Raw genomic sequence first — 17,099 nt, forward strand, 5'->3', positions numbered from 1 at the left:
AATTATTGTTTCACATAAAAGTCATTCATTTAAATATACAAAAATTTGTTTGGTATTCAGTTAACTTAATTTAAATAAATATAAAAACACAATTTAAAAAAGTATACAAATACTTTTCTAGAGTATTATATAATATTAATAGAAAAGGTATTTATTTTCATCATACAAATAATGTATCTGTTTACTTGAAAAACTATTGTCACTTAGCTTTTTCAACTCCAATTATAATAATTACAAAGTCTTGATTATTTTTGTAATATGAATATGTAAATGTTAAGTACAAAAAGTTTCTGATTATAGTTTAAGGATCAAACTCTGAAATTGATTAATCTCAAAAAGCTATTGAATTATGTTGTGTCAATGATTGATTAATATTAATTACTGGTAACTTTCAATGTTATATTTCACATATTACATTGAAAAAAAAAAAAAAATGTAAATAAAAAATACAAAAAATTAAATTGCGTCTGAAATAAAGTCTCGGTTGCTATCATTGGTTGATTTTTGTTGGGAAAAATTCATTACTGTATATCCGACATTATCTTCATTACCAAGAAGACCTTCAGCTTCTTCTTTTGTTGTTCCAAATAATCTGTAGTAAATAAAATAATTTAGTTAACGAATTTTTAATTGTCATGAAATAATTAAAATACAAACACATTACTACAGCTTAAAAAAAAACACTCACACGTTTATATTCTAATAATGGTAGATTTTTGTTGTGTAAGAAACTCACAAATAATACAAAAAGATACATTTGTTAGTAAAAGACAAAGTTAATGATTATTAAAAAATTAATACCATGTAAAATTCCCACTATCTTCTAAAGCACTAGAAGCATTAGTTACACAGGATCTACGATTAATTTGTTCATGTAATGTTAAATTAAATGATAAAATTAATTGTTAAATTCATAAGCCAACAGATAGAATATATAAATACTTACAATCAACTAACTATGAATATTTCATTTCCCTGTTCTCCTGAATCAAGGCGTCTAATAAACAATAAATATAAATTTGCAGCAATGTATACATGCAATTAAAATAAAATAAGTGAGATGAAATCAATAAATTAATTATACTGTAGAAAATTATAATATTAAAGTATAGTTAAAGAATATGTGCGTTGCTGACGGTGTTTTTCAAGCTAGCGTGCTGATTGAAACTGAATATCGAATTCATTCATCAAAGTGATAAAATATCTATATAGATTTCCCATTTAAAAGTAATAGTATTAATAAATTTCCAAAGAATCTTAGTTAATTTATGTATACCTGGATAATGTTGAAGATGAACGTATAGCTCCTACTGAAGAATCTTCTCTTCCTACATCATTCAATGTTATCACATTATCCAATGACATTGAATGATTTTTTAAACTTGCTAAATACTCTGGAGTTTCTAAAGATAATTTCGTTGGTTTTTTATATCTGTAATAAAAAGCATTAATGATCAAATTCCTCATTAATTTTAATAATTAAAATCTTTGATAAATAATCAGTAATTAGTTACTTACAATTTGAGCATAAGTGAACTGGCAACAACAGAAACAGAACTTAATGCCATTGCAGCAGAAGCCATCCACGGCTCTAGGAAGAAACCAAAAGGACTGAAGAGCCCGGCGGCTATTGGAATGCCTAATAAATTATATATACTAGCAAATAAGAAATTTAGTCTTATTCTTAATACAGTTTTTCTCGACAGATGTAAACAACCCACAACATCTAACAGATCATTCTGAAATTAAACAAATATGTATCATACCTTATTGATATTTTTAATTGCATCAATGATCAATAAGAATAATACCTTCATTAAAACAACATCTGCAGCTTCTACAGCAACATCAGTTCCCGATGCGATGGCTATACCAACGTCAGCTTGAGCAAGTGCTGGACTATCATTAACTCCATCACCGACCATAGCAACTCTCAATCCTTGTTCTTGAAGTCTTCTTATTTTTGCCACTTTATGAGAAGGTAAAACTTCTGCAAATACTTTCGTGATACCAATCTGATAAATTTAATTATCATCATCAGTTGATTACTCATTGAAAAAATTTTAAATTATATAAATTAATAAATAGTACCTGTTTAGCAACTGATGCAGCAGTTTTTCGATTATCTCCTGTTAATAAAATCACTTCTAAGCCCATTTTCTTTAAAGTATAAACAGCTAAGTGTGCTTCTGGTTTCACTGTATCAGCAACATTTATTGTTGCAACTAAAGTACCATTTATTCCTATTAAAATAACTGTACTTCCTAAACTCTCTTGCTCCATCATTTGTGTATCAATATTTTGAGGTATAATAATTCCATTTCTCTTCATCCATTCTCTATTTCCAATGCAAACCTCATAATAATCTTGAGAATTACTTTGTTCATTGGTCATATTAGGATCTAATAATAATTGAAATTGAAGACTTTGCTTGTCATGATTTACAGTTGGAAGGGGAATTAAATCAACTGGAACTTGGTTTAAACTAAAAAGACCGGAAGACTCTTGTCGTACTTGATTTTTATAATTAAGTATCGCTTCAGATTTGCTTGCATGTGTCATCATGGTCTCTAAATGCATAACTCGACATCTTAAACCACAGCCTGCTACTGCTTGGAAATTTGTACATTGGCCATTTACTTCTGTACCAAGAGTTTCTTTTACAAAACGCACAATCGCTGAAAAAGAAATTTCATTTGAATAACAATATATTTTTATTTTTAATAATAACGAAGGACTTTTCAAATACCTGATGCTATAGGATGTTCGCTATTTACCTCGGCAGTACCAACAATAGCCAAGAGCTTAGCAATGGAAAACACTTTTTCATTAACAAACAATCCAACTCTACAAACCACAGGAGTTCCATGAGTCAAGGTACCTGTTTTGTCAAATACAATGCATTTAACTTTATGAGCATTCTCTAAAGATTCCGCTCCTTTAATTAAAATTCCATTAAGTGCTCCTACACCCGTACCAACCATTACAGCCGTGGGTGTAGCAAGTCCTAAGGCACACGGACAAGCAATAGCAAGTACTGAAAGAGCACATCTAAATGCATATTGGAAAATTATTTCTTCTCTATTTCTTTGATACCCATGAGTTGAATTATTCACTGACGTTTCCATGGGCAAATTTTCAGTATTTACATATCCAACTATCGTCCAGACAATTAAAGTGACTACAGAAACAGCTATAACCAAAGGAATGAAGTATCCAGCAACTTTATCAGCCAACTGCTGGATCGGTGCTTTACTTGTTTGTGCTTCTTCTACTAAACGAACTATTTGAGCAAGAGTTGTATGTTCTCCAGTATGTGTTGCTATAATTAACAAAGGACCATTTTGATTAATAGATCCACCAATTACGATTGATCCTGGTTTCTTTGGCACAGGCATGCTTTCTCCAGTTATTAAACTTTCATCACAAGCAGACTGTCCTGTTAATACTCGACCATCAACTGGAACTTTAGAGCCTTGGACGACTTTAAGTACGTCTCCTCTTTGCACTAAATCGATGCTTATTAGTCTTTCTGATAAAATTTCATTATTAGCTCCAAGAGTCACTAAAACAGCATCTGTAGCTTTTAGTGACAAAAGTTTAGAGAGAGCTTCTGATGTCTTTCCTTTAGCTACATGTTCTAACCATCGACCTAAACTAATGAAAACGAGTAACATTGGTGGAGTATCAAAAAAGGTTTGAGGGCTAGTGTGTTCCTGCATTGCAATTGCTGCGATCAAGACACATAACGAATAAATATATGAGATCGTTGTTGTCATTGATATGAGAACATCCATGTTAGTTGTACCATGTTTTAAAGCTTTATACGCTTGAACATAAAAATTCCATCCACCAAAAAATTGAACTGGGGTGGAGAATACAAATAGCAATAAGTTTTCCCATGACACTCCTGGGATTACACAACACATATCTTCATGACTCTTGTGTCCTATTGACATTTCTAACATAAAGTATGTCATTATTATCATACTTGGTAGTCCAAAAATTAATGATATCACAAATGAAGTTTTCCATTTCTTAATTTCTTCCCTAAAAAAAAAAAAAAATTGATATTTGAAAAAGATATTATCACATGTTTCATTGATTTCATTTAATCTCTGAATGTTCAAAGGTTAGTAAATAATAAAAATACAGGAAAAAATCACCTGTGATTAAGATAATCACGACCCTCCTTATCACCATTATTAAATAAACTTGCAGTGAAACCAAGTTTATTGATTCTCTCAATAATATCTCTAACACCCGTTTCAGACGCATCGAATTTAAATTTTCCTCGTTGCGTTGCTAAAGCTACTGCTGCAGAATGAACACCGGGTAATTTACTAACAGTTGATTCAATTTTGTTCACACATGATGCACATGTCATGCCTGATATCTAAAAATTCATAATAAGAATTGCAAATATGTACTTAAGAATATTGACTCAGTCAAATTGATGATTCAATCATTTTTTATGCGTTGAATCAATCATTGATTATTTAATAAAATATTTCACTTACTTGTATTTCTACTTCAGAAATACCGGTTCCTGGTTCATCAACTATTGAAGTAGGAAAACCTAAATCCGTTATACTAGAAGCTATATCTACTGGCCGAATTTTATCAGATGCATAAGTGACTTCTGCTTTCCCAGCCATTAATGCTACTAAAATACTTCTTACTCCATATAATTTTTTACAATGTTTTTCTATAGCTGCAACGCATGATGCACACGTCATACCCTAAAATATTGAGTAACATTTAACTAAACTAAAATCTTTCAAAATTGATTACAAGATAAAAAAATAAGGTCAAACTTTCAAATGATATTACTTTTATATGTAGAAAGCATTTGGCCAGATTTTCAGACTTTTTATAATCTCCAACAGTACCATTGGTTAGCGGTAATGAAATACTCTTTTCTTCTTTCTCTACTGGTTTGGTTTCTGATGTGACAGCATGACCATTGACCTCCTTAACAAATGCGTCGAATCCCATATCTTCTATGTAGGCGGCGATTTCATTTGGCTTAACATCAGTACTGCGGTATGATACTTTTGCTTCTTTATTATTTAGAGAGACATTTATTTCTATGATTCCTGGTTTTCCTGATATTACATCTAGAAGGAGATGCGTTGAATAAATAAATCAACAGATTTTTATAATATTCAAGAATATTTCTAAAATAAATTATAATTATAAGTTCTTAAATACCAATTATAAGTATTTGTTACTCACCTGTAATATTTTTAACACAAGATTGGCAAGTCATTCCATCAATATGAATACTACAAGTACTTAATCTAACAACTGATTCTTCAACATCATCTTCTCGATTTTCAGAATCAAAAAAACTTGCTTCAAAACCCATGTCATTTATAGCTTCTACCAATTCATTTGCAGATGTTTCTTCACTATTGTAATTTATATACCCCGCATTTTCTTCCAGCACAACTCGTATATTTATCACACCTTTCCGTTTCTTTATAGTATCTTGAATACTATTAACACAACTCTGACATGTCATTCCTTCAATTTTAATCTTCACCGTTTCTGCAGAAGGTTCATTTGTGGTTGGTATAAATCGTGGTACTTGTACCATGTCATCAGTTCTCTCGAACTCTGCATCATCATCAGCATCCCTGGAACATTTTAAAAACAATCATCATTTTTCAGAACAAATTTTATTAAAGGAAATTTAATTAGGAATTTAATTAATTGTCTAGGATAAATGAAGAATGATTTAGATCAATTAACGATTGAGGAAAACAGACAAATACATGATGGTATAAATAATAGAGATGATAGTAATAAAATAGTTCAGTATTGTTAAAAAGATATTACAGAAATATTCTCACCACAATGAATTATTAGATGAGGAATTTTTATTAATGAGAGGCGTTTTATCTGATTGTTTACGTCTTGCCATGACTAGTAATTTTCTCAAATCTAATCTAACAATTTGCCTTCTAACTGAGAAATTGATATTTTAATACAATACAATTTCTTTAAACCGCGACTAATTTTATAGAATAATAACTGACAATTATAATATCTAGAATTGTAGAAAAAAAAAATGGAATTTATTTCTAATTTATAACATAAAGATTATTAATCCATTGTCCATAATTATTTTGTTAGTATTAATAATACACCAATACTTCTTGACAAAGATTAAAATAGTTTTTTTCAACTTATAGGTAACACCACAGCACAAATAACCAACTGATAATTATCTATCTTACAATACTTTGAAGTAAATGCGTGATAACTGAATTTAATTTTGCTCACGGCACTCTTAAGAAATAAACACTAGAATTAGAAATGATAACTATAATGCACTCTGCACTTCTATTGACACAAGTATTAAAATGTATATCAATATCTAATTATTCATACTAATATTTTGTGACTGAAACGTAGAGCTTTGGAAGAAGAATGATAAATAAAAGAAGCCAAAGAATATTTAAACATGCAAATATTTTTTTATCAAAACTTCTTAAAGTTGTAAAATAAGTCGTAATAAAGATTGGTATGTGAATAATTTTTTTCAACAATGTAGCTTTGTCTACTATCTATGTTAAACGTTCTCATACCTTTCTAATCATTGAAAGTGATGATTAAAATTTATTTAAACTATTCGTAATTTGATACAAGTATTTTCTGAACTCGTGCTAATATTCCATATGATTTCTCGCCATATTATATTATCTTTTGATCTCTTTTTACATCATAATATAATCTATTATCATTACAATGAAATGGAGCCAGTGTCGTATTAATGTAGAGTGAAAATGAGACAGAAACCGGATGCCATATCCTTTACTTGTTTTTTGAGCATGTTTTACCATTCTCATCTGTGTTATTACCTTACATCCATTCATGTGTAATTAATCATTACATTTATATAATTTAAAATTATTGAAATGATAAAAAATATCAACTAAACATTTTTATCAAGATGTTATCTTTTCATTGATATTATTTAAAATTTTTTTAATATAAATTGATTAATTATAAATTTGATAAAAATTAAATAAATAATTATTTTTATTATTATTTATTATTTCGTAAATATTTTATCCAAGCCAATGTTACTGAACCCTTCAAATATTTATGAATGATGTGGGTTGATACATAATTTATGAGAAAATGAAAGCAAATTCTAAAATAAAAAATCAATAAAAACTTGAAAATAATTTATTCAAGTTAAAAATGAAAGAGAGTGTATTTTGATAAAATTTGATTATAAACATGTTAGAACACGTGGTGAGTGACTTTTAATCGTTACGCTCAGTTGACTGCATACTTTCTTCGTATGAGTTCAGCCTTCATTTAGAAAGGCAAGTAGTGATAGAAATAAAGAATAAATACTACAATAGATGCATTGACGTTTAAAAAAATGAATGAAAAAATGATAGAATAGAAATTATATTAAAAAAAAAAAAAACAAACCCAAGTAAATGCTCTTTTTCATCACAATTAAAATTTTTACTTCCTGAACCTACACCTGATTTTCCAAATTTTGTGGTAAAATAATTATTATTGTTATTACTATTTAAGAAGAAATTATTTGAAAGCATTGAAAATCTATCATTGTTATACATTGTAAACAACAAGATGTCAATAGCTTTCAAAAATTAAACTTCATCACTAAAATGAAATTTAAAACACCAATTATTTCACATAGTTAATCACAAATTGGATAAATGTCAAACAACTTGAAGAAACTATTCAAACAGCTTCACGAAGCTCAATCATTGAGAGACTTATACTGAATGTACGACAAAACTTAAAGGACTAAATTCAAGCCTCGGTTTCAAGAGAAAGGCACGCGCGTGATCCAATTTGCGGACTCTCTACTCACACTTGTTGGCTTTTACTACCATGAAAAACCAATACCATGAGAATATTCTTTATTATATCAAGGTAAAAAGGGAGAGCATAAGAATGTTCTTATAGTCTTATTAAATTTTCATCAGAGATGCAAAGAATTGCAAATAAGACATTTGAAATGATTATTTGAAATGCATAAAATACTCTAGAGGTAGTTAATGAGTTTAGAAGCTGATTTATGAGTTTGTAATTGATATCACGTCATGAACTGCATTGTTGTTCGGTACATTTATAGTTCTTTTGATTGTCAATTTTATAACTACTCCGATAAAATTCGTAGTAATATTTATTGCTATTACTTCGTATTGATATAATTGTCATTACTACTATTTAATAGCACATTATGAATAAGGGTATTGATAAAAAGTGTTAAAAAATATATATCATCAAACTCACCCATAATTTTTATTTATTAATGATTTATAACGCCAGGTGTATCTAAAGTTTTTCATCTTTAAGATATTGAACCAAAAATTACACAATGTGTGTTCATAAAAATAATTTATATCTAGTTTTATTTAAATTTTAGAGGATTGCCATTTGTAAATAAACGATTGAATTCACCTTCGATTTATTGATGGGTAGAATAACTTTTAAAAAGACATGTTTAAACTATTAATCAAGTCACTTAGCTGTATGCCATTGTAGATAATAGAAAACAAACAAGTTTCCAATTGTTCGTCAACTGTTGTAATTTTGTTTAATTATTTATTAAATCACAATTCTATTATTATCATTAAATAAGAATGAAAATTATTGATCAAACTTAAATCTGAAATTTTTATTTTTATTCATATAGAATATTTAAATTATATAAAAAAAACTGATATATTTACGTACTGTCACATGTAATATGGATTGGTATAATGATAGAAAGCACAATGATAAGAACGTGTAACTGGTTTCAAGGTAAATAAAATAATCACATGAATGATAACACTTCCTAATTGAGTAAAGTGTATTCTTTAAACATAGCCAAATAATTTTAAGTACAAATAAGCATATCATTATTCACATTTATATCTAGTTAAAAAGCAAATTACTACTATAGATAATACATTTTTTATGACCTACATAATCAATGACGAAAAATTAAATTTTTTGTGTTAATAATTCCAAGGATACTTTGTAACAGAAATATAGAATTATATTATTCAATGTATTCCAGTATTTTCCTTATAAAGAATTAATTATTATCGTAAATTATCTAAATAGAAACAAGACAAATTTTTCGTCGAAAAATTAGATGAGATAATTGAGTAATTAAAAAGATAATTTATTTTATCAAAGAAATTATGTATAAATTATTTTGACTATCTTTTTGAAAAATATAAGTTTTATCATGTTATTATGATTTTTATTATTTGGCTATGATTCGAAATTACCTATGAAATGAAAGTTATACGACAGAATTATTGATTATCAAAAATTCAGTGAACTATTACGTATATGTCTAAGAATAAATTACCTTTTTTTGTTGGACTTGTCCGCAAACGATACAATTGTTTCTGCAATAAAAATTAAATATTTTAAATAAATGAATTAGTAGTTATATTTTAAGGATAATAAATAATACTTTTTTATTTTACAAACCTGTTTTCCCACCAAAATTTCTGTTTATTATAATATTCTCTACTGAATCTCTTATGGAATCAGGAACATACCGAATTTCCATTGTTCTATTATAAAGCTAATCACCCACTAATAATGTTATCTTTGTTTTTTTATTTTTCTATTGTAGAAAAAAATTGACAGCTGGTCTTTTTGCATTGATAAAAAACTAGTTGCTCTATTTTAAACTAAAACATACCATGAAATAACCTCACTTAACCCAAAATTCCAAATGCTTGTATTTATTTATTAAAAATTGTTCAAATTCACTAACATAAATATTCATTAATAAATACTTGTGATAATTTCGCAAGCATAAATAGGAGAGTTCATGTACACTAAACATTTAGAAACTGAGCACAATTATTTTAAGGTTATTTTCTATTCGAATGATTCATTAACTTTAACTTTAAGAATTATATTAAAATTCTAATGATTCACATGTTTATATTATGTTCTAAATTGTAATATATTTTAAATATAAAAATACTAAATCATGCTATTTGTTGATCACTCACTTTACTTGAACAATTGACCTATTCATGGGTTGATATCGCAGTTTTTGCTTTTAGATATGGCGTCATCTCGTGCAATAAATTCCAACTATCGTGAGAATTGTACCGATTGTAAACAAATGTTTTTATCAATGTTAATTTTTTTGATAAACTCCAAGCCGAATCCACGTTGACCAAGTCAGCAAACCTCCCAAATGAGGAGTAAACTGTTTTCATTTCTAATGTAATAATTTAAAATGAAATTACAAAATGTTAGATAATAGTTTAATCGAGAATATTACTGTAACATTGCATTAAATTACTCAATCTAAACGAATGAAAATATCTACTGGGTAAGTATAATCTTATGTTGATGACCTGTTACAACTTCGTACACATAACGATAAAAATTGATTGTCAACTGTTTATTTACTCCAGAATTACAATGATAGCAACAATCAAGACTTTATTCCTGTTGAGTTTCTGTATGACTGTGGTCATTACTTCTATTTTTTTTTTAATTGGAGTATACTGGCGATGGAGATGTTCTAGGAAACGTGGAGGAAAAAATTCTTCTAAAACAGTTATTGGAATTTTCCATCCCTATTGCAATGCTGGAGGTGGCGGGGAAAGAGTATTATGGGCAGCTATCCAAGCTCTTCAAAAAGAGTAATTTCCCTTAAATTATTTATTGATCGTACTTAAAATAACAAAGGGAGTCCATTCTCATAAAATTTCCAAATAATCAATTCATAAAATATTTTTAGATATTCTGATGCACACATAGTCGTATATACTGGAGATCTTGAAGTAGATCCTGGAGAAATCCTTAACAGAGTGAGAAGAATATTTCACATAGAACTTAATCCTATCGAATTTATCTATCTGCATAAACGTAAATGGGTTGAAGCTGAATGTTATCCAGTATTTACTCTATTAGGCCAAAGTATGGGTTCTATAAGACTTGGATTCGAAGCTCTCCAAGCTTTAGTACCTGGTAAACATCAGATTAATTATTGAAATATTCAATTAAATTATCTATCAACAAAAAACAATTAGTTGAATTGATTAAAAAAATTTTTAGATATTTTTATCGATACAATGGGTTATGCCTTTACGTATCCATTATTTAAATACATTGGTGGCTGTAGAATTGGTTCATATACTCATTATCCAACAATTTCTACTGATATGTTAAGACATGTTTATCATCGAGTCATTTCGCATAATAATCATCGAGTTATTGCAAGAAATCCTATTTTAACAGGTGCAAAGATAATCTACTACCACATTTTTGCATATGTAAGTTGTGTTTCGAATTATTGATACGACTAAACATTTTTATTTATTATTAATACACTGATAAATTGATGTTATTACTTGCAGATGTATGGCTGGGCAGGAAGACGAGCAGATATAATAATGGTAAATTCATCGTGGACAGAGGATCACATTAATGCTATCTGGAAATGCCCGCTAAAAACATTCAGAGTTTATCCTCCATGTGATATTGAGAGATTAGTAGCTCTACCACTGCTAAAGAGTGATGAAAAAGATGATTACATTAGAATAGTATCTGTAGCACAATTTAGGCCTGAGAAAAATCATCCTTTGATGCTTCGAATTTTATACGAACTTAGATCTATTATTAAAGAAGAAGTTTGGGAAAAGGTAGGGTTTTTTTCTTTTGAATATTTTTATCACAATAATAATTCTGCAGATCAATAGGTAACTGATCAAAAATTCATTATTGTTTTAATTTATTTGAAGTGGCTGTTGAGTAATCATAAATAAGTTATTTGATCATTAGATTAATGTTTATTTTTTTACTAGGTTCGTCTAATTTTAATTGGATCATGTCGCAATGAAGAAGATCGTAAACGTGTAAAAGATATGCAAGATTTGTCTAAACATTTAGCTGTAGATGAGAATGTAGAATTCAGGATAAATATTCCTTATTTGGAAATGGTAAGAGAATTACAGTTAGGAACTATTGGACTCCATACAATGTGGAATGAACACTTTGGTATAAGTGTTGTCGAAGGAATGGCTGCTGGACTTATTATGATTGCACATGATTCTGGTGGTCCGCGGTAAGTCTTTGATTAAATTAAATCAACTTAATTTTAACATAAACAATTATTTATGAATTTTTATTTATTTTACACAGAGCTGATATTATTGAAACACAGCCTGGCAGTCAAACAGGCTTTCTAGCTGTTGAAGCTGAAGAATACGCGGCAATAATGGCATTAATTTTCAAAATGACTCCGGACGAAAAAGATGAAATAAGAAATGCTGCCAGGGCATCAGTTAGAAGGTTTTCATCCCAACAATTCGAAGATGAATTTCTTCGCACTGTGAAGCCTCTCTTTAGAGCCAAACAAGAGTAATTATATCACTAAATTCTAAACATTATGAGCTCCAATAAAAAAATGTACTAATGAATTTATTAAGTCAGTAATCATTTCTTTTTAATGTAGAAAATGATGAAAAATTTTTTGGTACCATGGAATTTAACAATACATATATAACTCAAACATGATATATCATTCGAATTTACCATTTAATGGAAGTATTTATTAATAATACGACACTCATTTACATTTCATCCTGTATTTATGAGACTGCAACCCTTGCATTCGAGGATAAACGATCTAGGATCGCCTGCATAATCATTTGATATAACTTGACAAAGAAATCCACGATTTCCCAGCATCATTTTTATTACCTCTATTGCTGTTTCTGTATGTTGTGTGAGTTGTTGTTGTTTACCTAGTAATACTTTTGACTGACCTGTCGCCAATGCCATAAGGAGGATCAACTGAAAAACATTTTATTTTTTGTAAAGAATGAACGCCAAAGAGTAGAAAATTTTAATATTGGACATATATGTACTATATATATATAATATTTATTTTAAATAAATAAATAATAATCTTACTTGATCCTGCATGTGTTCGTCAACGCAAGCTCCATCAAGAAGAGGATTGAGAATCTGATTAGCTGCTTCAATAGCAGGATCAGCTTTACTTTCTCCACGATTTGACCCTAATCCAGAACCTCCCAAAACACATCCTGTATTTGTTTGACACACTACACTATAAATTTCACCAACATTAGAAAGATTACCTTTTATTATTTTTTTTTTGTAAATTTAGTTGACTATATTTTAAAACAAATCTATGTTTCAATGTCTTACTTTATGCCAGATCCATTGCCAACAGCCATCCCTCTATCTTCTCGGTATGCTTCAATGTTAATTGGTGGTATTGAAATATTCTGAGCTGCCAATTTTTTCGTCAATTCATTTTTAGTGACGTCAGCCATTTGGTATGCTTCCTGTTGATGAGTAACAATAAAAGTATTAATAGAAAATATTTTGAATGAATCTATTTATAAATAATTACATTTAAGTGAATAGATCCTGCAACATAAGCCCATCCTGAAATACTCGTAACATCACCTTGATTAAGAACTTCTATTGGATTCAAGCTCTTTATTGGTGGCACTCTCAGATGTACCTCTCCTCCTCCTTTAGGATAATATCCTCTAGAATTTATTTATTTTTATGATTGATTGATTTGTTTCAATAATTGAAGGAAAAATGTTCGATTGAATCATTAATTACCTTCTAAGAACAGTAAAATCAAAATCTGCTCCAAATTTATTCAACCATGGGCGAAATACCTCAGTAAGATACTCGATGTGAGGTCCCATAGGAACATTAGTTCCTCCTTTCAGAATTAACGTAATTGGGTCACCTTGAGGCAAGAATAAGGCAATAGGAATTGCTATTTGAGCTAATAAACAAATTGATCCAGCGGTCTTAATATCAGCTACAAACGTTCGTTTTGCTACTGCAGCACCAGGATAGAATTCTAAACGTGTTGATCCAATATATGCTCCATGTACTTTAGCATTACACATATCTCTAGCAATTTCAACTCCTAAAAAGCGTCAATCAACAATAATTTTAATAAAAAATATTCCATTGAATAATTTTTTTATCAATCATGAACCTTTTAGATGTTGAGCTGCTAAACCTGGCTTTGGGCGACCTGCTCTGATTTTGTCAATTTCAATGGGTATTTTGTAAAGTGCACTTAATGTAAGAGCTATCCTAAGTACTTGACCACCCTATTTATCAATAAATATTCATCATTAATATTAATTAAAGCTTTGTAAGGTATTATGTATTTTTGTATAATTATGAACTTACGCCTTCTCCAAAACTTCCATCTATTCTAATGGCTGGCATGATTATTTTCCTAATTATCTACTTAATAATAATATAGAGATATTTTTAATTAATATATAAACAATTTTTATTGATTTATAAAAAAAATATTAGAAATAACCAAAGTTTAAGCTACATTTAAGAGACACACGTTTACTAGGGACCATGCTCGCTATTTTAATAATAGAATAAAAACAAATCGAAAATCTAAACATGCGCATGAAGTGAGCTCTAAAATACACTTGACGCCGGAGAGGGGAATATGAAACGACAGTTGAAGAGTTGTACAGATTTGGAATTTTATGAGTATTATATTAATGAATTGATGCAATGAATTTATATACAGTAACAAAAATTTATTTATTTATTTTACATTTATATACATAATAATAGTTCGGTAAAGGTAAAAAATATTGTTAATGTCCATAACATTTTATAAATCATCAAGTTTTCTGTATACAAAATCCATTTCTGGTCGTTTTTCAACTAATCTATCTGAACACCATTTTCCTAGCACCATCAGATTATGAAAAACTTCACTATTCTCTAGACCAGCTTTTCTATCAATTAATACAATGTAATTACGCTCATCCCAAGTATCCATATACTCTTTTAAAAATTTATTTACTGGACGTGAGTCATCATACGCTGGAAGTCCAGTACCTAATTCAAATAAAACGATTCCGTAGCTATATGTATCAGTTTTCGTAGATAAATTTTTCTCTCTTAGTAATTCATCAGGTAGATATGGCCTTGTTCCATGGACCTTGCTTACCTGTACATTGAAAACATTGAATGAATGCAATGAAAATAAATAATGTAATTAAATAACATTTTGTAAATAAGCAAAATCATACATACCTTCATTGCATCTTTCTCAAGACCTTCCCTGGCTAATCCGAAGTCTCCGATCTTCGGTTCCATATTTTTATCCAATAAAATATTAGCACTTTTAATGTCACCATGAATAAGAGGTTTTTCTCCGATTGTATGTAAATATTGCAAGCCTCGAGCAGTTCCCTTTGCAATTTCATGACGTTGGATCCAGGTTAGAGGTCGAGTATTATGACGAATTTGTAATCTATCTTCGAGGGAGCCATTTCTCATAAATTGGTAAACAAGACATGGTGCTCCACCACCAATACTAAATGCGTATAGTGATAAAATATTTTCATGAGGTCGAGAATTGAGAATAGTAATTTCCCTGAGTGACTGCTGCAGTTGCATCATGTATTTCTCGTCAGACTCTGGACCCCTGCGTTCTATTTTTTTGATGGCAACATCTGTATTCTTCCAGGTTCCTGTAATTAATAATTAATATTATAAAATTGCATAAAAACCTTAAATTCGAAATTAAATAAATTTCTTTTCCTTTATTTTGCATACCTTTGTATACAATTCCAAAGCCTCCTCTCCCAAGAATGTAACGTTTATTCCAACCATCTGTGGCTCTCATCAACTCATCATAAGATATTTGTGGCAAAACTGAATGTGTTTTGCTCATTGATAATTTATTTAATTTATCAGATAATTTAACATGAACCAAACCCGGTGAAATTAATGGGCTCGCGACTGCTGAATTATTGGAATTACTGGGATCATCTGATTTAAGATTATTCACTATTTTCACATTTGGTTGATTTGGCGTAACATTTGTTGAAATGTCTATGAGACATGAAGTTTTTTTATTAAGTTTTGGGGTACCTTCTGGGATATCCTCTTTTACAGTTTGAAAGTTTTGGTTATTCAAGAGATTCATCACTCTCTTTTCACAATTATCTATTAAAACGTGATATTTGTTATTTACAAAAGATTTTAAAATAATCATGGCACGATAATGTTTCATTTTAGAAAGCAGAATGAATAATTCTAATATTGTATGATTGTGGATTGACCACATTGATAGTAGCTCATCAGTTGGATTTCTTTCTTTCCTGAGATTGTAAATAGTTGATACATCATACTTCATCCAAATGCCTATAATGATTTTTAATTCACAAATGTTATTACTTATTAGAAATAATATTTATTTTTTAATAATATTGTTAATTAAAAATAGATAAAAATATTTACCTGCAAGTTGTTCCCATGTACTGTTTTGATTTAAAATATTACATAGTTCCGTTCGTTCACGAAACGGTAAATCATAAATGTATTTTATTTTTTCGTGTGCTAGTAATTTTGACATTGTGTACAAATAATGCAACTACTACAAATTGACAAAAATTTCAACTCTGCACCGATTTCATCAGCCAATAAATGTTAAAGACAGAATTTTAATTATACTTAATCAATAATATATTTATTGATACAACACATCACAGAAATATAATGAATTATATACTGACTGGTCCGAATTTCTTATTTTGATAATTGAATATTTGTAAAATTTACTTTAAAACTGTAATGAGACCGATGTACTCGGTTTGAAAGACAGCGTCCAACTGAGGTCAGTGGGGTGAGTCTTTTCTACCGTTTCGCCCCTTGAAAGGTAGTGAGAATAATGCAACAAATAAAATAAGAAATATCCTAATAGTTTGTATCCGTGACGTCAGTGCGAATGTTTATGATCAATTGTTGAAAGACCATTTATTTACAAGGTTAAAGTCTAACAACCAAGCAATTGACCTGCAGTCAAGTGACCCTTTTTGACGGTTCCTCAGGTAGATTTTAAAGTGAGACAAACTCGGTTTTATTGGCAATTGAGTTTCAAAATATGACCTTGTATTATCTCCGTTTAATAAATAGTAAACTGTACTTTGTTAAATATTTTAAAATAGTTAATATTCTTAATATAAAATTGATAACAATGTAATATTTTAAAATAGAAATTTGTAGAAATGAGCATTTTTCTGAAT

General features: G+C 29.1%; 4 protein-coding genes across 10 annotated transcripts; 1 reads left to right on the top strand and 3 right to left on the bottom strand.

Annotated features, from left to right (window-relative positions):
* Positions 1–161: 161 nt before the first annotated feature.
* On the bottom strand, positions 162–9,966 carry ATP7 (copper-transporting ATPase 1). 7 transcript variants are annotated; one of them, XM_035084785.1, is made up of 12 exons: positions 9,490–9,966; positions 9,365–9,404; positions 5,239–5,642; positions 4,834–5,120; positions 4,521–4,742; positions 4,167–4,396; positions 2,750–4,050; positions 2,092–2,678; positions 1,812–2,015; positions 1,519–1,739; positions 1,277–1,432; positions 162–592 (listed from the first exon to the last, which is right to left on the bottom strand). In XM_035084785.1, exons 1-12 carry the CDS (start codon positions 9,569–9,571, stop codon positions 457–459), a joined length of 3,870 nt encoding a protein of 1,289 aa, XP_034940676.1. In that variant the 5' UTR covers positions 9,572–9,966; the 3' UTR covers positions 162–456. The 7 variants fall into 7 exon arrangements, with proteins under 7 accessions (XP_034940676.1, XP_034940702.1, XP_034940667.1 ...); XM_035084802.1 differs by lacking the exons at positions 9,365–9,404; positions 9,490–9,966 and adding exons at positions 947–997; positions 7,456–7,767 and having other exon boundaries at positions 453–592; XM_035084811.1 differs by lacking the exons at positions 9,365–9,404; positions 9,490–9,966 and adding an exon at positions 8,293–8,591.
* Positions 9,967–10,166: 200 nt separating this feature from the next.
* Alg11 (ALG11 alpha-1,2-mannosyltransferase) lies at positions 10,167–12,639 on the top strand. The gene is made up of 8 exons (XM_035084838.1): positions 10,167–10,354; positions 10,440–10,670; positions 10,769–10,998; positions 11,086–11,303; positions 11,388–11,672; positions 11,835–12,094; positions 12,172–12,390; positions 12,485–12,639. Exons 1-8 carry the CDS (start codon positions 10,338–10,340, stop codon positions 12,489–12,491), a joined length of 1,467 nt encoding a protein of 488 aa, XP_034940729.1. The 5' UTR covers positions 10,167–10,337; the 3' UTR covers positions 12,492–12,639.
* On the bottom strand, positions 12,454–14,416 carry Rtca (RNA 3'-terminal phosphate cyclase). Its single transcript, XM_035084849.1, has 7 exons — positions 14,224–14,416; positions 14,024–14,141; positions 13,633–13,951; positions 13,412–13,553; positions 13,204–13,343; positions 12,946–13,102; positions 12,454–12,825 (listed from the first exon to the last, which is right to left on the bottom strand). The coding sequence occupies exons 1-7, from the start codon at positions 14,260–14,262 to the stop codon at positions 12,610–12,612; spliced, it is 1,131 nt and encodes a 376-aa protein (XP_034940740.1). The 5' UTR covers positions 14,263–14,416; the 3' UTR covers positions 12,454–12,609.
* Positions 14,417–14,586: 170 nt separating this feature from the next.
* Positions 14,587–16,462, bottom strand: LOC118068601 (pelle-like serine/threonine-protein kinase pik-1). The gene is made up of 4 exons (XM_035086104.1): positions 16,315–16,462; positions 15,628–16,218; positions 15,103–15,542; positions 14,587–15,016 (listed from the first exon to the last, which is right to left on the bottom strand). The coding sequence occupies exons 1-4, from the start codon at positions 16,427–16,429 to the stop codon at positions 14,675–14,677; spliced, it is 1,488 nt and encodes a 495-aa protein (XP_034941995.1). The 5' UTR covers positions 16,430–16,462; the 3' UTR covers positions 14,587–14,674.
* Between the last annotated feature and the right edge of the window lie 637 nt (positions 16,463–17,099).

The sequence above is a fragment of the Chelonus insularis genome, unplaced genomic scaffold (assembly GCF_013357705.1).
Source record: "Chelonus insularis isolate UGA/USDA-ARS -01 unplaced genomic scaffold, ASM1335770v1 contig_128_pilon, whole genome shotgun sequence".
Classification (NCBI taxonomy): domain Eukaryota; kingdom Metazoa; phylum Arthropoda; class Insecta; order Hymenoptera; family Braconidae; genus Chelonus; species Chelonus insularis.